At 47.9% G+C, this 26,827-nt stretch overlaps 1 protein-coding gene across 1 annotated transcript in view; it reads right to left on the bottom strand.

Annotated features, from left to right (window-relative positions):
- The window catches only part of MGMT (O-6-methylguanine-DNA methyltransferase), a 285,845-nt gene that overhangs the window by 29,824 nt on the left and 229,194 nt on the right, over positions 1–26,827 (bottom strand). The window contains exon 3 of the mRNA XM_011941955.1: positions 18,874–19,022. Coding sequence (XP_011797345.1) covers positions 18,874–19,022 — 149 coding nt within the window. The remainder of the gene's footprint in view (positions 1–18,873; positions 19,023–26,827) is intronic.

The raw sequence follows: 26,827 nt of genomic DNA, 5'->3' as shown, positions 1-26,827 counted from the left end.
AACACCCATGGGCGGGCAATCCATGACTACAACAGCTTCAAAACCAGCTCGTGTTCCCAAGGACGAGTCTCGGCTGGACTCCACATGCATGTGGCCCTGTGCCATCAAGGACCTGGCCAGCAGACATCTTCCCAGTAAATTTACCCCTTCCTATGAGCTTTTATTCCGGAGTCAGAAGGACCCAGGTTAAAGTCTCATCTGTGCCAAGGATCAGCTGCTGGAGCTCAGTCAGTCTAAAGTTGAATTTCCTCCACTTGGATATGAGGATCACAAAGCACTTGGCAGAGGCCCTGCCCCTTGGAAAGCACTCAGACAGCAGAAGCTACTCATGGTCCCTCACTGCAGTGAGAGTCGGGAGCTGACCTTGCGAACCTGAGCCAGGCGCAGGCTGTGTGACAAAACACACTTCTCTCCCAAGGCTGTTCTGTGAGAAGATGGAAACTGTAATGTAACATGGTATTGGTGGAAGACGAAGAGAAGTTTCAGCTGAAGAGAAACTGCCCCAGGAGCTAGAAGGGCCTGGTTGAAAAGACAGAACAAGCTACAGCGCAGACCCATGAGAGCAGAATCGAACCCTAGGCCCCGATGCCGGCCATTTACATGGAGGACCACGGGGCCGACTCCTCTGCCTGCAGAAGCCCCTGACTGCTGCTAAGGACAAGAGTTACGTGGATGTGTGAGTTGTGCTCCTCTCGAGGGCACAGGGTGCTGCTCCAACCTGGGCGTCTGCATCCTGCAGGCTGCGGCCCGCCTGGAGCATGGGCAGACCTCCGAAGAAGTGAGCAGACCCCAGCCCTGGGTGGCACTTTGGAAAGCTGCGGCCGTGCTGGGGCAACAGGTATGCCATGTGCACAAACACAAACCACCACCTGGAAAAGGTGGAGAAGTTGACACAATGATGTTTCAGGTCCAGGAATGCTGTTAATTTGACATTCTGAGTAATGAATCTCCATGTTCCATGACAGCAGCAGGCTGTGGAAATACTAGAGAAAACACTCCATAATTAGATAACTCTGCCTTCATCGCTTGATCCACCGCTACTGGCATGGAACTTCGGGGCAGACAGGGCAGCGCTGACCCACATGCCTGGTCTAGCAGAGGGGATGGCAGTGAGGGGCTGGGCAGGGTCTCTGAGGATGGGCACCCTGTGCTCCATGCACAGGTGAGAGTAGCTGCCTGGGCTGTAGATTCTGTGTGTCCTCTAACTGCGTAGAAGCTGGCTGGACAGGGACGGCTGCGAGGCTGAGTGCAAGGCTGCAAGGTGACACCAACCTCACCTCCCGAGGCCACTCGCTTGGCTGGCTGGAGAAGAAGTTAGGCAACAGAGTCCAAAGGTCTGGCCCAGAGGCTTCCTCTTCCTGCCCATCAGGTCAGTGTGTCTACCCCATCCTGAGGGGCTCTGGAAAGGCCTGGGAGGTCCACTGACAACTCACAGACCTCTCAGCCTCACCCCAGCTCCAGGTGCAAACCCAGAGTGCACTCAGTATCTCGCTGAGGCCATACTGGGTTGCATCTTCACACTTGGGATACGGAGGCCACAGTTTTCATGATCTTTCCCCCAAATTTGCTTTCAAGGAATAAAAGTCCGTAATATTTACTATTTTCCTCCAACATATTATGAAAAACTTCAGTCATATAGAGTTGGAAGAGTTTTACAATGAATACTTTCATAACTCTGGTTATATAATTGACATTTTAGCCTGTATTTGTTTTTATCATATATCTATCCATCTCTCCACCCCCCATCCATTTTATTATTATTTTTTCTGCATTTCAAAATAAGCTGCAGACATCAGTGTACTCTCTTCAAGTCCTTCCTCACATAAACCATTAAGAGTTCAATGTCCATTTACGGTTCTTTTTTCCTTTAAGGTGGAATTTACACACAGTGAAATGCACCATCTTCGTGCATCATTTGAATTCTGACAAACACAGATAGACACCTGTGTGACCTAAACTGTTAAGACAGTAGACCAACATTCTAGTCATGGTCTAGAACATTCCCTCATGCCCCTTCCCAGTTAGTCACTGCCTGCACAACCCCAGAAGCAGTTCCTCTTCTAACTTTTCCCTATCCAGATTGCTTTTGCCAACTGCAGAGCTCCAAAAAATATAATCAGAGGCATGCTCTTACTGTGTCCGGCTCCTTAAGCTCAGTATGACGTTACTGAGACTCATCCACGGGGCTGTGTGCGTCTGTGGATCATTCCTTTTCAATGCTAAGTTCACAGATAGGAATAGGCTGTACACGGATATCCCTCAGGTAATTTATCCACTTTCCTACAGATGGACATATGAGCAATTCCCAATTGCAGCAATTATAAATAAAGCAAGCAAAGCTGCTGTGAACACTCTTGTATACGTTTTTGTGGACATAGGTTTTAATTTCTCCTGGATAAATGCCCTAGAGTGGAATTGTTGGGTAATGGGGTAGGAGAACACTTAGTTTTATAAGCAGCCGCTAGACCTCTTGCAAAGAGGTTATAACATTTTAACACCCACCAATGTATACGAGAGGCGAGGCTGCGGCACAGTCTCCGTGACATTTGGTGGTGTTAGGCTTTCTGATCTGAGCCGTCCTGGAATATAGGCAGATGTCTTTCATTGTGGTTTTAACCTGTACTTCCCTAATGACTGATGATGCTGGGCACCTTCTCATGAGCTCGTGGGCCAATCTGTGTATTATATGTCTTGATGAAAATGTGAGGTGTTCTGTCCAGTTATTTACTGGGTTGTTTGTCCTTTTATTACGGAGTTATAGGAGTCTTCATACACCCTGCTTAGAAGTCCTTTGTCAGATATATGTTTTGTAAACATTTCTCTCATTCTGTGGCTTCTTATTCATTTTCTTAATGACATCTTTTAATAAAGTTTAATTTATTAATAATTTCTTTCATTGTTTTCTATTTTGGTGTTACAAGAAATGTGTGCCTACCCAAATCAGAAAAATACTCTTCATGTTTTCTTCTAAGAGCTTTAGAGTTTCAGCTTCACATTTAGGTATATGATACAGTTCAAATTAATTTTTGTGTATGGTGTGAGGTCAAGATTATGGTGAATAATATTTATCTGAAAATGGTTATCCATGGGAGCTAAGTTATGAGGATGTAAAGACATCAGAATGACACAATAGACTTTGGGGACTCAAGGGGAAAGGGTGGGAAGGGGGTGAGGGGTGAAAGACTACAAATCAGGTTCAGTGTATACTGCTTGGGTTTGTGAGATTTTGGTGCACCATTAAAACCACCATTAAAGAACTGACTCATGTAACCAAATACCATCTGTTCCTCAAAAACCTATGGAAATAAATAAGTTATGTAACAAATTTCTAACTATTAAAGTGATCTGAAAATGGAATGAAAAAAAAAAAAAAGGATATCCAGTTACTCAGCACCATTAGTTGACAAAGTTTTTTTTTTTTTTTTTTTTTGTGATGGAGTCTTCCTCTGTTGCCCAAGCTGGAATGCAGTGGCATGATCTCAGCTCACTGCAACCTGTCAACTGGGTTCAAGTGATTCACATGCCTTAGCCTCCTGAGTAGTTGGGATTACAGGTGTACGCCAACATGTTTGGCTATTTTTTGTATTTTTAGTAGAGACAGGGTCTCGCTATGCTCGGCTATTTTTTGTATTTTTAGTAGACAGGGTCTTGCTATGTTGGCCAGGCTGGTCTTGAACTCCTGGCCTCAAGTGATCTGCCTGCTATGACCTCACAAAGTGCTGGGATTACAGACGTAAGCCACCATGCCTGGCCAACAAGACTTGACTTTCCTCATTCATCCACTTTGTGTCTTTCTCAAAGATACAAGAAATGCAAAAATGTTGGTCTCTATTCTGTTCCATTGTTCTAAGTTTTGATCCTTATCACAGTGTCTTGATTACCATAGATTTGTAGGAAGTCTTGGAACCAGATAATGTAAGTCCTACAAATTCATTCTTCTTTTTCAAGATTGTTTTAAATATTCTAGGCTCTTTGCATTTTGACATAATTTAAAAGTGTGACTGAACTGAATACAGAGGACAATTTGTGTAGACGTGACCTCTTGCAACACTGGCTCTTTCAATAACTAATAAAGATCCATTTACCTAAGTCTTCTTTAATTTCTCTCAGCCATGTTTTTATGCTGTTTAGTAGAGAGGCCTTGCATATCTTTAAATAATAATCTTTAATAATGCTAATGTTAAATACATAAAATAACTGTTTTATAATTTACTTAATAATATTACATAAAAATAGAATATATTTTACATTAAAATTGTATCCTCAACCTTCTTAAATTCACTTATTGGTTTTAATAGTTATTTTCAACATTCTTTAAGATATTCTATATAAATAATTATGTGATCTGAAAATAAATACAATTTTACTTATACCTTTCTGTCAATGTATTCCTTTTTTTTCCTTCCATTTTTACATAGGACTCTTTCATCATTTTAAATTATTTTTGTCTTGTAGAAAATATATACCAGGCTCTGGCTTTTTAAACCAGTCTACTAATCTATATCTTTTTATTTGAATCTTAAAAACATTTACATTTAAAGTAATTATCAATATGATTGGGTTTAAGTCTACCAACTTGTTATTTTTCCTATCTGTTCTTTGTTCTCCCTTTACCCTTCCTTCTTTTACATTCTTTTACTTTAAAAGAATTAGCATTCTATTTTATCTTTTCTGTCGGCCCATGAGCTATAGATTCGGGTTATTTTTAGTGGTATTCTAGGATTTTTAACATGCATTCTCAATTTATCAAAGTCTGCCCTCAAATATGACGCTTGTTCATAAAGTAAGAAACTTAGAACAATATATTTCCATTTCCCCAGAGTCTCATCTTCTATGCTATTGTTGTCATATGTTTTCCCTTTATGTGTATTATAAAATACAAAATACATCTTTATTAACTTTACCATGAACAGTTAATCATCTTTTAAATAATAGAAGAAAAATTTCATACTTGTCCACATATTTTCTAGTTCTAGTGATGTTCATTTATCTGAAATTGGTTCAACTTATAGTTCCCCAATAGTTGTCTGGTTTCATGTGGTTTACAAATGCATGTATGACTCTGTAATCTGCAACAGACTCAATGGGACACCATGCAGACCTCCGGAATTCTTTCTCTGTATAGCTCCCTCTTCTCCCGTCCTCCGCCCACGAATGCCAGCCAGCTGCAGCACTAGGGCACATATCCTAGAATACTGGTAGCGTCATTAGTCTTAAAGGCAAAAACTTCAGAACCCAAATGTCTACTGACAGAAGGAAAGAAAACAAACTATTACTTCACCTGGGTGCCACACATATGACTCTGCCCTTTATTATTTATTCCTCACAAATCAGTTTTGAATATCCCTTTGTCCAAAGTAAATATTTCATCATAAAAATAATGAAACTATCAACTTGCCATCCATGTGCTCGACGATTACTCTGAATGAAACTCCTGAAACTGCTACTCTTCTCATCCGATAAAATGATTGCAAAAGTATTTATTTACATATTTTTCTCATTTTTTCCCCCAGACATTTAAATTTACAACAGGAGAGAGAAGAGGAAAGACCCAAGCACTTGGGGTCCATGCCCTGAGCTCTGGGTAGGGGCAGGGAAGGCCCGTTCAACGCTCACTCTCAAGAGAAATCCAGGTCCAGGGACATTAAACAAACCGTGAAAATGGGTTGACACTTTGCTTATTCACTCATTCATTGTCACAGCACTGGCAGGCACTGCTCTGACTGCTCAGACAGAGAAGAAAGGTCTCCTGCCCCAGTGTCAGGAGTGCATGCTGGCAGGGTGCAAACACCAACCTGCAGTGCACCAGTGACTACCACAGTTGAGTCAGGCAATGTTTAGCTGTGTGCTCTTTGCCCCTCCATTCCCCTCACTTGCTGCCTTCCTAAGAGTTCATTTTGTCCATAACTGTATCCATAGCATATCAGAGAATGCCTCCCGGGACTCAGGAACCAGCTAGGGCAGAGTGAGGCACAGGGCAGAGAGCCCGGTGCTGTGGGAGGGTTGGGGGAGTGTGACCCTGTGGGCCCCCAAGGCCACAAGGGCTGTGCTGAGCCAGGAGGGGCTGAGGCTGGCTTCCCAGACCCCAGTGACCCCACCCCAATCATGCTCACCCTCTTGCAGCAGCCTACTTGGGCACACGCTTTGAACGTGTCATTCCAGAGTGCAGGAGTCCCAGCAGGCAGCCATTTATTGTGACCTAGAGCTTAACAGTGAGTAGGAAGAAGAAATAACAGGTTGAAAAATGTTCTTTTCCCAGTTACAATATAAATTGACTCCATGCATTTCATGTGGAGATGATAAACCAAAACACTCTTTCTGAACAGCTGTGGGGCGGTACTAGTCACACTTCCTGTAACCCGTACGCATAGCAAGCAAGGGCAGAGGGCGAACGTCCTTGCGAAGTTCTGTTGGGTGCAAAGAGCAGCACTTCCTAGTAATGGCCCAATCTTCCCTGAGTTCCAAAGGACCAGGTGGAGTCAGCTGTCCCGGTTTGCAAACTACCACTTGGATTTTGGAGAAAAGGCTGTGAAATAAGCAGGTATTTCTTTTGCTGACTGTTTGGTAGTCTCATTTTACCCTCGTGACATTTTACACAACGTTACTACTGTCCCCACTTTACAGACAGATAATCAGAGGCTTGGAAAGGGTGCTATGGGCTAAACTATATTCCGCCAAAATTCGTATGTCAAAACCCTAACTCTCAGCATTTCAACTGTATTGGCAGATGGGGTCTTTAAGAGGTGAAGAAGTTCACATTCGGTTGTTCAGGTAGCCCTAATCCGATCTGACTGGCGTCCTTATAAGAAGGGGAGATTATGATATAGAGACCCAAGGGATGCACGCCCAGAGGACAGGCCGTGTGAGGATGCAGCAAGGGGATGGCCATCTGCAGGGCAAGCAGGGCAGCCTCAGCACCTTGGTCTGAATAGCTGAGACCCTGCTGCACCTTGGTCTCGGACTTCCAGGCTTCAGAGCTGAGAAAGATTTCAGTTGTATAAGACCCCAGTTGGCAGCACTTTGTTTTGGCAGCCTGCACTGATCAATATGAAGGCTAAGAGTGTTTCCCGAGGTTGCCCCAGTGCGCACCAGGCAACCACACAGCATGTGCCAGCTAATGGCCCTGACACAGGAGTAGGGCCCACGTCGTGACAGGATATCTGAGCGGGCACATGCATCGGCTCTAGACAGCCTGAGAAGGTGACACGCCTGAGCGGGCACACGGACCAGCTCTAGACAGCCCGGGAAGGTGACACGCCTGAGCAGAAGGTGACATGCCTGAGTGGGCACACAAACCGGCTCTGGACAGTCTTGGAAAGTGACACGCCTGAGCGGGCACACAGACCAGCTCTGGACAGCCCGGGAAGGTGACATGCCTGAGTGGGCACACAAACCGGCTCTAGACATCTCAGGAAGGTGACACACCTGAGCGGGCACACAGACTGGCTCTAGACAGCCTGGGAAGGTGATATGGCTGAGCAGGCACACGAACTGGCTCTAGACATCTCAGAAAGGTGACACACCTGAGTGGACAAATGAACTAGCTCTAGACAACCCAGGAAGGTGACATGCCTGAGCAGAAGGTGACACACCTGAGTAGGCACACAGACTGGCTCTAGACAGCCCGGGAAGGTGATGTGCCTGAGTAGGCACACAGACTGGCTCTAGACAGCCCGGGAAGGTGATGTGCCTGAGTAGGCACACAGACTGGCTCTAGACAGCCCGGGAAGGTGATGTGCCTGAGTAGGCACACAGACTGACTCTAGACAGCCCGGGAAGGTGATGTGCCTGAGTAGGCACACAGACTGGCTCTAGACATCTGAGAAAGGTGACACACCTGAGCGGAGGGTGACACGCCTTAGCAGGCACGCAGACCGGCTCTAGACAGCCCAGGAAGGTGACATGCCTGAGTGGGCACACGGGCCGGCTCCTGACAGCCCGGGAAGGTGACACTCACCAGAAGCGGGCAAAGGAAGGGCAGGAGGTGTGTCCGGCTTCATCCCTCAGATCCTGGAAGACCTGTGCTGTGCCCACCTCGAGGTGCGAAGGTGAGGGGGTAAGTGACTAAGAGCCATAGCTGCTCAGAGACACTCACTCTTGGGTCAGCTGTGCCAGCCTGGAGTGAAGAATCACCCTTCGAAACGGAGGAAAAGCGGGGCCAGGCCTGACCCCACTTGCCCAGGGCGGGGATCAGGAGCAGCCACCACTGCCCACACTCAGCAGTGCCATTGTCTATCTCCCTTGCCTTTGGTTTTCCTAACCATACAATCAGACAGAGCTGCTGGATTGTACACGGCTCCGACGCAAGGAGACACCTAGCCCGAAGCACCGCCGCCTTCGCGGGCTGTCACTTCCAGGTCGAAGCCTAAAGTTCCCTGTGCACATTCAGCAGATGGAGCAGAAGAGATGAGCTTTGCCTTGTAGCTCTGGTTGTGTAAATCATATTCATCTTCTAGGGGACTAGAAGTCCTGGCCTTAAAACCAAGACATTATCTCAGAGGCAAAACCAAAGTCAAGTGTCCCCGCGTTGGGGTCGTGCCGTGGTCAGCTGGCTAACACAGAAAGAGCTCTTTGTGTCTCTCACAGCACATGGGTTGACATAGAAACATCCTGGGGGCAAGGCCAGATTCCATTTCCAAAATCACCAAGGCCAGCCCCGCAGACCAGAGCAAGGTAGGAGCTATGGGCATCGTCAACCCTAACACTGGTAAGACCAGTTTTTTAAATACACATTGGGCCATGAATGATATTTAAATGCACTGCTTTGATACAAATAAACACCACCCCTCAATGAAATTTTCAAAAAGAATCCTGTTTTCTAGAAAAGGACACAGGCATTACTGCTGCTCACTGTCCCCAGAGGAGAGTCAGGGTCCCCGGCCAGGTGTGTGGCACGGAGGGACCATGGCCGGCCAGCCATGTATGGGTCTAAGGTGCAGACTGTACCGTACATCAAAAGGTGTTAATGGTTTCAATATTTATCTGCTGCAGGGAAGCACTCTAAAAAGAAGACAGAAAAAAAAATTCTGCTAATGGCTGTGTCTTTGCCATTAAAATGAAAAGCTTAATGCATCTTATAATCAGAGGACAATTTGCAAATCATTAAGAGAAATGTAAAATTCCATTAAAATACAAATCAAGAGACTCTCCCTGGACTAATAATCTTTTTGATATTATTTTGCATTTCACTATTTCTGTTCCAATACCCAGGTCCCACAAATGATCAGCTACTGAACACGCTATTTACCACAGCCTACTTCTTTAACGAGAGACTGGGAGAAGGATGATCTGCTATTCAGAGCAGGTACTAATGAAGAATTCCATATATTCTGAAATTTAATTAAAACCCCAAAGATTTCAAATTAGATGCAATTTGAAATGCCTGGGGCAGAAATACATGCACTTCCGTGGCAAGGGTATCACACTGAAAGTTGATACCGTAATTGGTCTTGATGTATTTTTGTGTTGCCGGGCTGAAGCACAGAACTCATAACCATATAAAAATTCTCTGTAGATTACCTGCTCATTGAAAATGCCATCACTCAGGTAGTCCTCTACTAAATTACCATGCTACTAAAATGCACAAAGTGATTCGGAGAGTGGAGCGGCACAGCTGGCCGACGCTGCCAATGAGTTATGCATGCGTCAACGCGGCCTTTTTTCTTAGTAAAATATGCTCAGTTGAATATTAAAATATAATTGGCATTCAACCTAAGTAGCTTAAACCATTTTGTTATCTTCTTTTAAACCGATTTGGCTCCTCCACAGTTATTTTCAAGGATGCGATTCACAAACTAATGATACCATCATATTCAGCTAGATTTGTGCTGTTTTACATTTGTCATAAGTAGGTACAGTTTCTACAGCCTTCTAGGGAGAGCCTTTAATATTAGCTGCTCTTGAACATCAAAGGCCCAATTCTTGGGAAAAAGCAGGGGGATGTGCCATTTCTGTTGGTTCTTGCATATTTTATTCTGAAAAGAGGAAGAGACGCGAATTTTCTATGAAAAGTATACGTCTTGGGCAAGCAGTAAGTCCTGACGTGTCTCTTGAGCTCAGTTGCTAGGTCTTACTAAAACCATCTAAGTAAGGAAGGGCTGAAGGGAAAATCAGTTTGCTTGGCAGGCGGGGGATCACGGAGCATTTTTTTAAAAAGCAGTGTGGGCACACCTACCCACACGTGGAAGACCATGGCCAAGTCTCCTTTTTTACACAGTATGTGTTTGTGCAACAATTAACAACAGTACTCAAGAAAAAAAAAGTAGTTGTCATAGTAACAGCTACGCTGTACATATTTATGCTGGCAGAGAGGGTGGGCTCTCCAGAGCGCTGCTTCCTGGACGTTGCCAATACTTAACCTGAATATTTGGAAGGGCAGAGAAAGCCTGATCCAAACTTAACTGAGTCAAGTGTTTAAGAGCTTTCAAAAAAGGACTTTCTTTTCTTCGATTTCGTTCTTCAATTTACTTCTTTGGGAGTAACTTCTTGTATGGAATTAAAACGTGCTACAGAGCTGGAGATGTCCCAGCTGAGCCTCCAGGAAGTCTGCTCTGCCTTGAGGATGTTCCCATCTCCACGCGGCCTCGGAAGCTACACCGACGGCCGCATACCTCCAACAGGAGAAAGGAGTTCCCTCTATGTAAATATTTGCTTTTTCCATTCTGACACCAGAAACAACATCGAAAGAGGGACAGAGACTCATGAATCTTACATTCCGAGTCAGCCTGAACATAAGGATTGCAGGCAAAAACCATATGTGTGAAAGCATTTACCTTAAATCATAGTTCTTACACTTTTGGCTCCTGCAATAGTTTTTTGGCATTATCACTATTAATTTTATACTGTTATTTACATATTTAACATATTGATAATGTAGTACAATTCTATGCACACGTTATTAAAATATCATTTTCTCTATAACCACAGGTAGTGGAGACAATTCTACTTATTATTGCTAGAATTATTTCAAATGCACTAACATTACCTGTAAAATATGAATGTGCCTTTTATGATGACAAAAGATATGAAGGTAAACATTCTCTTTTGGAGTAGCACAAGTCCAGCTAATGACTACAGTGGAAACAGAAATTTAGAAACATATTTAAGTGAAAAGTGTGTTTTTTACTTTAAAACAGAGAGAAAATTCCTATTTTTCAAAGCCTATTTTAAATGCAAGTTTATTAAAGGAAGCAATGACACAATTTACATTTCCTCATAGGCGGAAACCTGGTTACTTCTACTTTTTGAGGAGTCCATTCAAGGCCAACGCCAGGACACTGCAGACAATCCTTCTAAAGGCATTCGCATAATTACGGTGACTTAATTTTTAATAGAAGCCATCACTGATTTACTGTTTCATTACTTCACCAGAGTTGTTATATTTTAATGCGAATATTTTCCCATAAAAGCAGCACTCATAATAATTTTAAATATTACAAGTCCTGCTTATTGTAGTAGAGACCCTAGTTATGTCCAACAAGGTGTGAACGTGGCTGACTCTCAAACAGTCCTTTGGTTTCCTCTCAGGCTTGGTAAATCACTCTGTGTGAGGGCTGCTTCCTTTCCTCCGACTCATGGAAACCTCAGGGAACTGAGGACCCAAACACCTCTTACGTTCAGGATGAAACTCTCACCTAACTATGCTTCTGCTACAGACATTGTGGGATCGCTGATGAGTCAGAGGGCTCTGCACAGGGACACCATGAATTTCCTGGGAGTCAGCAGGCCATGGTTCTGTTCCAGCCACTGCCGGTGGACCAGGAGCCGAGCTCCCCTTTCCTAGGAGAGGGGCAGGCATTTCCTCAACAGCAAAACATTCCCTCAATGGGCACCGTTTTTAAGTCTCAAACAAAAATAGCTATTAAATTAGGAATGTTAGACTTAGTAGAGGGTAAAGCACACAGCAAAAGCATTCATAAGAGCTACCTCCATTTTGATAAATTCCTTTAGAACAGGGTATGCATATGTGTGTGCCCATGCTAAGGTTTTAGTGTATCTCGAGGAGGGATAAGAAGTATAAATTTTTTTTTTTGAGATGGAGTCTCGCTCTGTCTCCAAGGCTGAAGTGCAGTGGCGCGATCTCCACTCACTGCAAGCTCCGCCTCCCGGGTTCACGCCATTCTCCTGCCTCAGCCTCCTGTGTAGCTGGGACTACAGGCGCCTGCCACCGCGCCTGGCTAATTTTTGTATTTTTAGTAGAGATGGGGTTTCACCATGTTAGCCAGGATGGTCTCGATCTCCTGAACTCGTGATCCGCCCGCCTCGGCCTCCCAAAGTACTGGGATTACAGGCGTGAGCCTCCGCGCCCGGCCAGAAGTATAAAAACTTGTAGGTAGAATATTACAAATGAAATTTCTAGAGGATTCTGATATATACTCCCCCAACCCCATTGAATGAACTGAGATTTAAGAGTAACTTGAAAGAGGGATGTGCTTGAATGAATCATCACTGAAACTTTAAAAACTCTCTCCTAGCCCAAGATGTTGTTCATAATATAAAGAGCAAGAAAGCACTCATGACAATTGCTAGGTAGGAAACTGCATAATAAAATATAAAACAATGAACTAATACACAATCTGAACTTCAGGTTCTTTGGTCCATGAAATTCACCAATATGCCAGAGTGTATGTAGCTGGACAGGCAAGCTCAGGAGCTGAGAGTGACGTGTTCCGCCGTTACTGGGCTGGCCTGGCCAGACAGTCCACGGGGTCAGCCCATGCAGGCAGAGCCCGGGCAAACCAGGAGAGCTCGGGGTGCCTAGGGATTCTGTGGACACAAGACCCTGCTGAAATGAGACTTTTGGATGCTGGGGCTGTGAGCCCCCAACCTGGAGCAGCCCTCAACAGCATTCTGGATTATCTGACACTCTTGTTCCGCTGAGGGGCTGGAGGTGATGCAGGTATTCAAATAAGCCAGAACGGGTGATGGGAGCCCACTCACTGGGAAGGGAATTGCATCAATGGGGACTTCCCATGAAAGCCAGGCCATGTGCTGGCAGATGAGACCCTGGGAACTGGTGGCATGCACCTCCAGACAGCTCTGAAAGGGAGGACCTCAGCGGGGATCTGGTCTTCTGGACCCACAGGGGATGGGTTCTTTGGGGCAGGGCTGATATAAGTAAGTGTCCCCTGCACAGAAGACCCCTCACCACCTCCATCCCCGCCAGCGCTCACTCTACCCTTGTTCCGCACACATCCTGCACTTTCACTGATCCCTGCCCTATTTTTGCTTTTAAACATTCCAGCTTCTCTTTGTGTCAAGTGTCTGAACCACAGAAATGCACTGGGCTTTCCTCTCCGTGGTAGAAATGACGCGTTCCTGGTGGTGGTCCCTAGTACTCATTCCAGACATCGGACAATCCTACTGGCCACCTGGAAATCCGTGGGCCTGCCATCCACTCTCGGCTGTGGATCAGTTCTTCTTCTTTTCACATTTCCTGGTGAAGGTTCCAGAAGGCCACAGATCTTGATTTCCACATTTGCTGTCCAGGAAAGGAGCACAGCAGCTCTAAGGCCGAAAGAATTACATTTTCACCAGCTGTTTTTTCCACTTAAGTGCAGTGCTGTTAGCTTGTTCTAATCAATAAACGGGCATCGGAAGAAGGTTTACAAATCCTCCAGCTCCACCAGGTAATATCTCAGCAAGGTCAACAATATTTATGAGCCCTCGTTTAAAATCAAGGGGAACAGCGGTGGCCACCCAGAGGTGGCTGCAAATGCATCTCCTATTTTAGCTATTCTCTTCTCTTTTGATTGGTAATTTCTTTTTTTAAGTTCAGGGAAAATATCGGTACAAAGTGCTGAAAGGAGAAAGCCTGTGCGCTGTCGTGATCTATGTGGAAGCCACGACAAAGACATCCCCTCTTGGCAGCAGCGCCTCTGCAGAAAAACTCAGGCTGGATCGCGACTTATGAGGTACATTTTAAGAACACCCAAACGGGCCCTAGGGCCTCTGGGTGAGGAGGGCTAAAGTGTCCCTTTCCAGGGGAGGCCACCTGCTTGGATGCCCCTCAGGGATGTGCTCTTTCCTGGATGTGAGAAGGCGGCAGAATGGGGTTGTGGGGGGCTGGATGAGCCTTTGCTTGGCTCTTCAAGAAGGATTTCTAATCTTAAAGGGCTGGCTCCGGTGACGGCCCAAATAATGATGCCATTCTCTTCTCCTCTCCTCCCTCGTCATCCTCTCCTGGGACGTGTACCTTCCAGGACCCACATGGTCCCTACTGGAAGCACCAGCAGAGAGGGCCCGTCTTCCAGGACACGGTGGGAACCTCAGTGAATTCCCCCGGAAGGGTCTTTCCGTTAACTCTGGGGCGGGGCTTTTGTGAGAGGCCCTTTTGAAATGAGGAGTTCGATAGAGACACAAAAATACGAAATATGAATCCTTTCTGAGGCTCTGTAATACAAGTTACAAAAACTTAACTTCTACCAGCAGGTGTTAAAAAACGGAGATTTTACTGCTGTCATGCAACTGGATTTCATAGCTATAAGCCCATAGCTGTGACGAAGGAATTATTAAAGTGTTAAATATTTCATTTAAAAGGGAACACTGCAGTCCCTTTACAAAGAAAACTCAGAACTTGTCTGTTGAATGCCTTCATCTGTGAGAAGGCTGGGGTCCCAGCTGGGCCTCACAGTCTTGCGTGGACAGCCCCAAGGCTTGGTCCCGCCTCGGCAGGAGCAGAAAGGCCCTGGCCTCAGGCCCTCCCTCAGCAGCCTGGGGTCAGCCACACCTGCCGGCAGGGTCTCCACATGGGTGGGAGGGCTCAGGGACCTGAGGATGTGCCCAGATGGGTTCTGTATCTGAAAGTCCATCCTCGCCTTCCTTAGGTCTGCTTTTCTTGAACTCATTGTAAAAAGCTGCTTTTGGCAAACTAGGGTAGAAAGGATTTCTTGTTGTAACTGCATTGCCCACTGACCTCTACGGCTTCTCCAGGAGGCATATTATATAAAGAAGCTAAACATTTTCATAAATAAACACTAAGAAATCAGGGGGTGTTCAGAGAAAAGTTTAAATGATATTTCATTATAAAAGAAAAAAGTAAAAATGTATTTCAAAAATAATGGCTTCATTAAATAAGTATTTCTTGAGGAAAAATGAATGAGAAATAAATACAAAGCTGACCCTGTGAGAGGCTTACGGGGAAAAACGACCTCCTTAAAAAGCTACGCTGTGCAACAAGACGCTGGGTCTCGGTCACACAGTAGCTAGAAAATGGATTTTGTTAACACTTTAAAAAAACCAGAATAGCAAACCAAAAAAGCCAAAAAACCCAAAACCAAGAAAACTTTGACTAATTTTATTTTAGGAAATGACCTGACTAAAACAACACTTGAACCAGAAATGAGGATACGCTTCATTGGACAGCTCAGCTTTCCTCTTAATCCCTTCAGCAGAACAATGAGGCTTCCTTCCAGGGCCTCAGCGCCCTCCCACTGGGAAATCCCACCTGTCCCGGCCTCACAATGAGGCAGCCCCGGAGACCTCCGGACACCGGGTCGGGAAACGCAGCTTCACTGTCCCTAGGCAGAAACACCCCAACAGCTACCTAGTTACTAACCTGTCTTTGGAAATTCCCCAAGATAAGAAGTTGAACCATCTGATATTTCTAGTATTTGGTAAGTTTTAACGTCAAAAACAGCAATTTCATACGGTTCAATGTAATGCATATTTTTGTGGTTAGCCTTAAAAAGCAAATCAAGAATAGCATGTTCATTCCAGAGAGGAATCCTGGAAGGCGAGGTGGTGCTGCGAAGAGGTGGTGTGCGGGAGAGAGGCTCTTTCCGTGGCAGGACGGGCCTGAGGAAGCGATGAAGGCTGGGTACTGTGCGGTCAGAAGTTTTACCAGTCAGGCCTTCAGAAAGAAAGGGTCAATGTGCTGGAACTCAAGGATGAGCTCAAATACAATCACATTTTTTAAAATGTTGACGTAGATAAACCAGGCTGAAACAGATAAACCTGGTCTCAATCTCAGAAGGGAGAATATGGTGAAAAATGATATGCAAAAGTATGTTAAACATATACAAAAATTAAAATGTACAGAAAAGGGAATTGGTCAAGGAAACATTCATTCCATGTTACAATGGACTCATTCCTCTCAGTCTGCAAAGCAGGTTGATTTCTGTTACTCCACAGCTTCCAGGGGGCTCTGAGATGTCAAAAGACTTTTCCTCTAAAAGACCTACTCCCCTCACTGTTGATTTCACTGATGTTACGAGACACAAACTGGATAGAGAGCAAACCAAACTCATGCCAGACAGAAAGGGGCGTATCCACATCTGGGAGAACCAATTAACTCCCTGTTAGCAACCATCCACCATCCACCTCCCCTTCTTCAAACAGTAAAATCCGTACACCTGGCCCCTGCCCAGGAGTAAACGATTGAGCTAAATGTTAAAAACCTGGCTTGCACATGCTGTGGTGGGGAATCCCAGCCCCCATGGCAACCACTAACCATCCGCAGGCAGGCCTGGCCCAAGGGACTCCAGCCCCCACCCTCGAGAGAAGGCCCTGAGCTCAGCACCCTGGGTCTGCAGCCAGCCTCAGAGTTCCTAGAGTACCAGAAGAGAAGGACATGAGAGGCTGTCACACTCCCACCCCAAAACTTTGCTGGAGTGGACCTCGTCCCAGCTAGAGGTATCCCCCCACACTGTAGGGCTTTCCAAGAGGGGCAGGGCCAAGAGGGAGCCAGACAGCCTTTACTAGTATCCTAGTGGCTACTTTGAGGTCTTCCTGGTCATCAAGAGCTATCATGACCTGCCAGCCCAGGAAGCAGCCTGGCCTGGCGTGGGCCGAAAGCCAGGGAGGCAAGGGTAGGTGTGGCCGATCCCAACTCTGCTTAAGCACTAGGGACTTGACTGAGGAGCCCCAGGGGCCCGCCTGCCGTTGTCGGCTCTAGGAGCAGCAAATACTGCCATGGGCAGAAGTGAGGGTTCAGTGCTTGCAGGGGTGGTTTGGAGAGTGTCTGATTATTTCTAGTGCCTCCCCCGTTGCTGGCCACCCCTGTCCTGGAGTTCCTGTCAGCAGCTGCAGAGGCCTCCTCCTCCTCCGCTTCTTCCTGGCCTGCCCGAGCGCACATCACTCTCTGGACCCTGGTGAGACCAGGCCAGCAGGGTGTAGCTCCACGGCCAGGACCACCATACGACTTGGAGAAAACTAACAATTTTCATGGAAATTTTGCCTCTACGTTTTTCATAAAGTTGCACAATAAACCTTAGGTAAACTTCAGGGTTTGCAGGCTCGTTCTCTCAGCCTCCATACGATTATGCAGATACCTCCTGCCCTGGTTTTATAAGAGAACTTTTCTGTCCTGAGACCTTACATTTCAGCTCACATATTTGACAGGCTTAAGGAGAAAAAAAGCCTCCTGGGCAGCTCTTCAGCCTTGCTCCTCCTGGCAGGCGAACCCCCAAACAGAGATCGTACAGAGAAGAGTTCACCACTCTAAGATCCCCAAGCCCCAACTTTAATAAACAAAACCAATCTCTGACTTCCTTGGTCCCCCACATTGTCTGCTTGGCTCACTGGCTTGTGGTGCTGGGGAGAGGTGGGTCTGTAGCTGGCGGCGGCCCAGGAGGCTTTGGTAGTGCCACTGTCCTGGCGGCGGCCCAGGAGGCTTTGGTAGTGCCACTGTCTTGGCGGCGGCCCAGGAGGCTTTGGTAGTGCCACTGTCCTGGCGGCGGCCCATTGGTGGGCACAGATGATGAGAGGTTTCGTGGATGTTTGTGGTTCCATGTAAAGGCCCCACCCACTCTAGCTTCCTGCCCGCCCATCCTAGAGATCCCCGCTGAACCCTTCTGGAGATAGTTCTACATGATTCAGAGGACAGCAAGGCGCCTGGTTCATTATAGCTGCAGTTTCAGTTCATTATGCACAAAACGTGCTCAGGACTTCATCTGTTCACCTGTCTGACTTCGTAAGTGAACTCAGGTATTAGGCCAATCTTCAGGGGTTTCTCTACCTGCTTCCCCTGAAAACGTCTCTCCATTTTCAAGTTTGTGTTGTGCTGAGAAGCACCGCAGCAATTAGAATACTGTTAAGCTTACCCAGCAAATCCGATCTGAAATTCCAAATTGCTTTAAATTCACCACATGTAAAATCTCAAGGTAATCTTTCCCTTTAAGGATACGTAAGTGTACAACTCCTTATATACATCATATATGAATATACATTCACTTATACAAAAATGATTATGAAAAACTCACTATGCAAAATAAGTTTCTGGCATGTGTCTGGAATGATTTTAGCCGCTGTAATTACTTTCGGTATTGAGCAGAGCCAAACACAAGCTGTAAAAGAAACGTCTGGGAAATGTTTTAGGTTATCACAAGCCTTGAGCAGGCTACGTACAGGTAAGTTCTCAAGCTATCTCTTAAGAAAGGATGCCTCTAACTCTGGTACGTTTGAGAAATTAAATGCAAGACTTATCCGAGAAGCTCCAACGCTGCTACCTGCTATGATGTAAGCGTCACAAACAGAGTGTATGGAAGTGGCTAAATGTCCACGCACAAGTTTCGTTTTCTGTGCTGTTGGCAAGCAGATAGTTGAAGTTCACAATAAGCTTATTGAAAAATTTACTGCCATTCAGATGTGTTCCTATTTAAACCCTTCAGCCAGCGGAGAGTCAAGAGTCAATCTGCATGCATCATTTTTATTGCCTTTGCCAAGAATTATGCGACCCTGTGCCAAAACTAACACAGGCGTTGGAGTGGGTGGAGGCGGCGAACCCCTGTCCCTCCAGCTCGGCCAAACGCTGTCTCTGTTTAGCTGATGTAAAAATACCAAGCTGGTATACTCAATAAAATGAAGTGTGATGTCAGCAATCGTTAATAAGTCAAGCTCCCCAAAGGAACCACCGCAGATGGCTTAGTTACTGACCTTGCTGGAAAACGGGATGGTGAAGAGCCGGCACGGGGAGCTCTTCGATAGCCTCGGGCTGGTGGAAATAGGCATTCAGCCAGGCTGTGCACTGCATCAGGGGCTCCGGACCTCCGAGAACCTCAGCTGGGGCTGGGACCTCCATGGCACTGCAAAAGTGAGAACAGGGGCTTAGTAAACCTCTGGGCCCTGCCTCCACACATTGGAAAAGCAAAAACCTACTGCATCTAAACGGGCAAACACCTGCGGCTGCTTCACAGGCACGCGCGTCTCAACTAGCTGTGCAGCAGAGAGGGGGACCGGTGAGGCAAGGATGCACCGAGGCCCCGCACCCACTCTCCACCTTCAGGCCTCCTAGGATGTGCGCTCTGAGTCTGCATCACAGCACAAAGCAACCCAAGTGACAGTGTCCCTTCGTAAGACTTACAGACGGCACGGCTGCACCTAAATCATCAAGCACTCACTATCGAAACGTTTCCAGAAATATCAACAGTCATTAGACTGCACCACACAGCCCACCCCACCCCGAGTCCAACAACGCAAGGCCACAACCACGCATCCTGCCTCCTCCATAGCTGTGTGCTGTGTTCAGCGGAGTCCTCAGGGTTCACTTTCAGTCCCCTGATTCCCACGGTCCAGAGGGCCTAGTCTGTGTTTCCTTCATCCAGCGAGTCTGTTCTCTCGGGGGCAGCCGTGTGCCTCATGTGCTTGCGTCTACTCGGTTCTTTCTCAAATCTTCCTTTTTTTATTTTTATTTTTTATTTTTTTTTTGAGATGGAGTTTTGCTCTTGTTGCCAAGGCTGGAGTGCAGTGGCTCAATCTCAGCTCACTGCAACCTCCACGTCCCGAGTTCAAGTGATTCTCCTGCCTCAGCCTCCCTAGTAGCTGGGATTACAGGCGCCTGCCAAGCCAGCTAATTTTTTGCATTTTCAGTAGAGATGGGGTTTCTCCATGTTGGCTTCATCATCTTGGCCAGACTGGTGTCAAACTCCCAACCTCAGGTGATCCGCCCGCCTGGGCCTCCCAAGCTGCTGGGATTAAAGGCGTGAGCTACCATGCGGCCTTCTTGGTTCTTTCTGGCCACTCTCCTCCCTTCGGTCTCCTGCAGTTTGAACCTGTACCTCTTAGAGTCGCTTCAGACTGTTTTGTGGCTGCTTCTGTTTGGGGTGTTCATTCTTCTGTGGCTTCGACCTGGTGGCCCCTAACGGAAAGGATTCCCCATCCCCAGCAGGGGTGGATGTTCTGGGGCTGTGTTCCACAGACTGAGGACACGGTCCCGAAGGGGAGGTCTCCCACTGCCACCCGGGGCTGTGGAGTGCATGACACAACCTATTGTGATTTCAAGTGCTGGGGAAGCCCTGGCACAGGGTCCGTTTTCTTCAGGTGACTCCCTTCCTTCCTTCCCTGCTTCTCAAGGCCCCAGACAAACGACACGCTTCCCCGGGGCTTCCCAGGCTTGGAGTGCAGGAGGTTTCTAGTTTCCTTTCACAGACAGTGCTGCTCCTCAGGCTTCTGTGAAAAGGCGGGAAGCATCACTGCACTGTGGAGGCTGTGGACGCACAGCTCCCACGGGCCCTTCACCCTTCCTGCCTGGGCTGCCTCAGGGGGTGTGCGCTGAGATGTACAAAATGCTTCTCCTTGACACACGCATGCTGCTCTGGGAGGCTCCCGATGAAGGCTGCATTTGCCTGGACGTGCAGCCCAGTACAGGTGGCCGATGCAGCCAAGAGCACCGTTCCGACTGTCCACACAAGGGTGGACATGGCCGGTCCATGGAGAGGAGGCAACAGAGCCGTCCTGGGCATAGGACAGACAGTGTGAACACAGACACAGAGTGAAGGCCTTGGGGACCAAGACTCACAGAAAGGTGGACAAGGGCTGTGCGTGTCAGGGTGGGCAGGGCACTTTGTCCTATAAATGGGGCCCACAGTGCGACTGGTGGGGGCTGCGGGCCCCTGGCCAGAGGCAGAAGGCACCATAGCTGCCCCAAAGCAGGGCTGCAGCAGGAAGAACATGGCCATGGTGCAGGGAAGAGGTGGAGGAGGACCACGAAGCTGGGGTCAGGGATGACTCTCAGCTCCAACCCCAGCCCTGTGTGGATTTGGCCCGTCTGCCGGCCCTGTGTGGATGGGGGTGTCGCCCTGGCCCCGTGCGGATTCCACCGGTCTCCCTGGCCTTGTACGAAAGAGGGCCTGTCTCCCTGGCCCCATGCAGAAGGGGACCTGTCTTCCCAGCCCCATGTGGATGGGGCCTGTTGCTACTGCTGGCGTCCAGGAGGACCACAGCCCCGGAGCTGCAAACAACTGGCATTTCACTTTGTATCACGGAATTGGAGGCTGTTTTAGAAAAGAAGATGCAGTCACAACTTCTTAAAACACCTTCACACGAACAGCTCAGATGATCTCTAGAGCGATTAGTTCTTGCTTTTCCTGTGAGGTAAAAACCAAGCTTGTACAAATCTGAATAAAGTCAAAAGTACATAATGAGGCAAGAGATAAAAGGAAGCCGAACACCTTCCTTATAGTCGAAAGGGTTTACTCTCTTATGCAGTTAAAGTGGAAATAAAGATAACCATAGCTTACACGTCTAGTTAAACAAACACAGCCTTTCGTGTATTGGGCTTGTGTTAAAGATGATACAAATTACTTTGGCTTAAAGTGTACTGTGGGCGGAAATACCCTGGCACTTCCATTCAGAAAAGAAACCAGGGCCTCAGCAGCAGGAACCTCTTTTGCATTCCATCTGGGATACTCACATTTTAACAAGAGACAATTAAAAACGGAGAAGCTGGGATCTAAAGTTCCAGAGCTTCTGCCTGAGTAAATGCCTGTGATGGCATTTCCATCTTCCCAGAAGACAGCAGACATGCTGAGGCCGTGGGCCTGCATCTACGACACCTACAGCGTGTGGTGACCCCATGGCCAAGCCCACGGGGCGGCAGGGAGAAGCTACGGGGAGGCACAGAGCTGCACCCGTGTTGTTATTTTCATGTGGAGTTGTGCTTTCCTTCCATTGCTGGGGGAGAAGTGGGGGAAAGAGACCCAGTGAAGGGTGTGTCCAGGGTTACTTCGCTTTGACGTCCTGCAGGTGCAGAAATGTGCATATCATCCGACAGCAGGGGCAGTGATGGAAGACCTCGGGCCAGTCTCACACGCTGTCCTGTCCTGGAGGCTGGGTCTCCGGGCTGGAGTGTTCTGTGGGTGTAAAAGTCTCTGCCGAGATCCTCGGGTCTTTCTAAAAATGGACCTCTTCGGGTGAGATGCACATAGGGGTCCCCGTACACTGTTTTTCACAGTGGAACGGGAGGGTGGTCAGAGGTTTCCAAGCACGCAGATATTGACAACGTTAAGGAAGGAGCCAGAGAATGAAGGGAAAAAGAAGGAAGCTCACTAGGATGACTGGCAGCCACGGACAACTGAGACCAGCAGTTGGGCCTGAGAACTAAGCCCAGCAGAGCCGGCTAAAGTTCATGGCTGACCCCATGAACACTGCGGCCAGACAGAACGGGCCCTGGCCTTCTCTAAGCTGCCACCTTATCCAGACCCCTGCCCAAGAGAACTCACGCAGACAGGGCCCTCAGTCAGCCCAGTACCCTCAATACACAGGCTGAGGTCTCCACAGCCCAAGCCACTGCCTGGAAACCCTTATCGGCCCCTGTCACAAAGAGGCCCCAGGGGAATCCGGGCTCACTCTGCAGGCAGAGAACCGGCTTGCCAAGCAGGGCAACCAAATGGCCTCTCTCAGAGTTTCCTTGGGGCAATGGAAGTGCTGTCTTCTCACTGCCCCGATTTGCTTCCCGCTTAGTGAGGCCTGGCCATGGAAAGGAGAACTTCTGCTTGGCTTAAATATTATTCAATTTCAGAGACACATCTTCAGTCATTCGATTAATGCTCCGCTCCTTGCTAACTGAATAAACAGGGTACTGATGATATCTAAGAAGAAAGATGGAGAAATATGTAATGTGCTTTGCTGTGCTGTCCTCAGGGAAGGCGGTAGAACAGAGGGGTGGAAGCAGCGTGCAGGGAGGGTTAGTCCCAGCTCCCTCCTGAGTGACAAAGAGCTGTCAACCACCATTGTCCAGACAGGAAGAGCAAGCGTGATGGGGCCCACATACCCCGACCTTCAACTGGGGAAACAAGACCCCTGATCAAGCCACCCGGGCCTGGCACCTTCTGCAGCAAGAGCTCAGCCAACGTCTCCTGCAGGGTTTGAGGGATGGGACAGGAAGGGGCTGAGGCGCTGGGTGAGGGTCTTTTCTCCTGCATTACCTCCGCTGACGTTGTGAGCTGGCGTCCGTGGTGGCACCTGGGGCTGCAGGATTTGGGCTCCCAAGAAAAGGTGTTCCCCCAGCGAGGATGGGGCGGAGCACAGGGGCTGCCATTTCAGTGGTGGATGAGTTGCAGGGCCCCGGGGGAAGACTGGGATGTGGGACTGGTTGGCAAAGCAAGCACCTCAAGGTCAGGGTTAGGCTCCAGAACTAGAGGGGTCTGGCCGGCCATCTCACCCTGCAGATGGGGTCTCTCAGGGAAGCAAGGGTACGCTGTGGGAGAGGGGGCATTCTACCACAAGAGCTGGGAGCTTCTGTGCCCCCAGCAACTGCTCAGACTCCAGAGTTAGGATTCCTTCCTCAGCACCCCTGAGCAAAATGGGGTGCGCTCCGGCACTGCAAGGCTCTGCCCACGCGGGCGTCCTTCTCTCAGGCTGCTGAGGGAATTGAAATGTGAGCCGGCTTTCCTAGCATTTCCCACTCTTAAAAGGATATTTGAAGAATTTTTATAGTAGTAAAATTCATCTTAAATTGATTTTTTATGCTTGTGCTAAAGATCTCAACCTCTGATTTACTCTGTAGTTCTCTTTTTTAACTCTTTCTCTATTGGCATTAGGTAACTATTCATGGGTGAAATGTAATTAAACAGCTTTGATTCTGAAGCAAGGATTTATGATACTACATTTAAAATGAATGGCATTAAACACACACATAAAACCAGATTTTTAAAGCCATGACACAAATTTCCATTTCTACAGTAAAATGAAATTTATTCTCCTGCCCTGCCCTCTCCTCCATCCCGCCGCGCTCGGCCCTGGAAGAGCTGGGGGTGACGGCCTCTCTGACGGCGGCACTTATCACGGGGGAGTTCCTCGGGCTTCCCCGCTGGCGAACCCTGAAATGCCAATAATTATGGGCTCCGCAGCCCACGCTCAAGGAAATCTCACGTCCCAGTCTTCCCCAGGAGACCTGCAACTCACCCACCACTGAAATGCCGGCCCTGTGGTCCGCCCCATCCTCACCAGGGGAGCACCTTTGCTCGGGAGCCCAAATCCTGCAGCTCTGGGTGCTGCCACGGACTCCAGCTCAAGACGCCAGCCAGAGACTCTCACCTGGCACCTCAGCCCCTTCCTGTCCCATCCCTTGAACCCTGCAGGAGACAAGACCCTCTCCCGGCATGGGTGGGGAAACGCTCAGAGCACATCAGAGTCACACCTCCCCCAGGCCTCTCCCAGGACATCACGTGTCACCCACAGAATAATCCCGAGGCAAATATCATGACACTGGTGCCTTTCACTTTCTTTGACTTGGCATGAGAAGACGGTGGCTGGTGGGTGAAAAAGACGCCCAGCTTTGCTGGGCATGTGTACGTGGGACAACAGGGTGTCGGGCACCTTAACACAGCAAAGCTAGAGCCACATGGGCCTGGCTCAAGGATTTCTTTAAGAAAAACACAACTGTTGGCAATGCCAGGGGTTCCTTAAAATCAAACCGGATGACCTTGACCTGCCCTGGGTGGAAGCTCCCAGAGCCTCAGCAGACTGGAAGGCCCCGGTGATATTCTCCCGGAGTTGCCGTCTGTGGGAAGCTTCCCCAACCCATTCCCCTTCCCCGGCTTGGAAAAACAATGTCCCAGTGATGAACTGCCTTGCAGATTTGATTTAAATCTCCTTCCCTTCAACCCAAACCAGGGCACAGAAAGGTGGTCAGAACATTTCAGCACAAACTCATAACATACGGGCACAGGAGCTATTCCAGGGAAAAGTGTCCTCCCTACCTGCATGAAGCTTCCTTTCCAGACACTGATATTATCAAGAGCATGAAGGAACAGTGGCAGTGGCCCACCTGAGGCACAGCGGAGCTGGGGGAGATGAGAGAAATGGAAGGCACATGGCCCCTGCTGGACACGAGCTTCCTTTGACCGTGTGGGAATCCCGCCTGGCCAGAGACAAAGGGTAGAGGAAGCAAGTGCCCCAGTAGTCTTGATATCAGCCCAGCTCAGCACGAGGAAAACAGAAAGCAGAAAGAGTGTGTTCCTGGTACCACAGCTTCCAGGCTCTGCCCAGTTTAGAGGGCTCAACGCTCTAAAACTCCACCAGCCAGCTGGGAGATCTGAGTATTCAGATTTTTGGGTGCCTTAAGATTCCACCGGCAGTAGAGAATCACTAAATGTCCATTTCTGAATGAGTTCTACTCCCCAGAGACATTAACACATGATGTATTTGGCTTGAATCCTATTTGATATAAGAAAATCGGCCAAGAGTCCTTCATAAGTTACTCGCGTCTGAGGCTCCATCGGGCTGACCACAGAACACTCCACACGCGGTGTGCTGTGTCCCCTCTGCCTCTCCTGCGACCCAAACACCGCCCCCCCTCCACGGACAACGTTTTCATCTTATGCTTTGGGAATGCTATCGGATGACCTTGGAGGGTCACCCAAGGAGTTTGCTCCAAAGGCAGTTGCTCCTCTGAGTTCCTCTGGAATCTGGCAAGGTGCCGAGCTTGGATACAAGGCTTCCACGAGGCTTTGAAGAAGGCTGCACGGAAACCCGTGGGTACCTGAAAAGCTTTTAGTGGCGTCGCCACACACAGCACTTTGGACGCTCAGGTGACGAGCAACATTTCCCAAGCCCAGCTAGCGAGCACCCACCTCCTCTGGCTTCCAGAACCTTCAGGACTCAAGGGCAGAGCAGCAGACTCTGGGGCTCATGTAGGGACATGCCTTCAGCCAAAGATTATCCATGCTACATGGAGACTTTTGCTAAATATCACTGGTAAATGCACAATTATGTCCCATTTAGAAGATCTCTAGCAGAGTGTCTTGTGTTGGATGGATTTGTCCTGCATTCAATTACAGCTTCCTGCTAAAGCTCAGATGTTTTCTTTCAGGGGTAAGATTGAAGAAAAGAAATAAACTATGCTACCTGCTCTCAATAAAGATTATTTTATTTTAAACAGGAGGCTGAATAAAACCTTTTGACTCTGTATTTCAGACAAATTTAAGTGGCTTGAATTCATTCAAGCATTTACCGAGGATCTGAAACGCATGCGGTTAGTGGTTAGAACACTGACTTGGGCTGTCCTTTCCTCTGGAGTTGACAGCCGACTGCGCAGGAAGAGAAGGTGAAGGCCAGACACACGGGGCAACATCAGAAACAGCACTTCTGCCTTCCAATGGCCCCGATGTTTCATGGAGGCCCCGAGGCCGCTGGGAAGGAACGTGGCAGTGACTGCTCCGTGGCTCTGCCTGGTGGCCAGTAACTGTTTGGGCACTATGTCATGTACGTTTGACAAAGTGCATGCAATTATTTGAATATTCTATAGTTATTTTAGGAAACTGACTAGAAACAGGAAAAATTAAAAATGCTGATGTTAGTAGTAGGAAACACGGATCTCAACAGTGCAACTGCGGCAAAGATAAAAAACAGATGGCACGCCAAGGGGTTCATGACAGACACAACCGCGGCCTCACTGGTCTCGAGCTGCCGTTGCTAATGACGATGATGACAATGGCACTGACTGCACACCGTGGGCCGTCCTCAGTGATTCACGTACTACCCCACTGATTTCTCATGCACCCCCAAGAACAGGATATGTTCAACTATGAAAGGAAAAAGTGAATAAACACGCAGGAAACATCAACGATACACTTAAGTTTATGTGATAAACAATGACAGGTATGAGTTA

This window comes from Colobus angolensis, unplaced genomic scaffold, assembly GCF_000951035.1.
Source record: "Colobus angolensis palliatus isolate OR3802 unplaced genomic scaffold, Cang.pa_1.0 Scaffold204, whole genome shotgun sequence".
Lineage (NCBI taxonomy): Eukaryota > Metazoa > Chordata > Mammalia > Primates > Cercopithecidae > Colobus > Colobus angolensis.
Note: the sequence above shows the minus strand (reverse complement) of the source record. Positions and strands in the feature narration are given on the sequence as shown.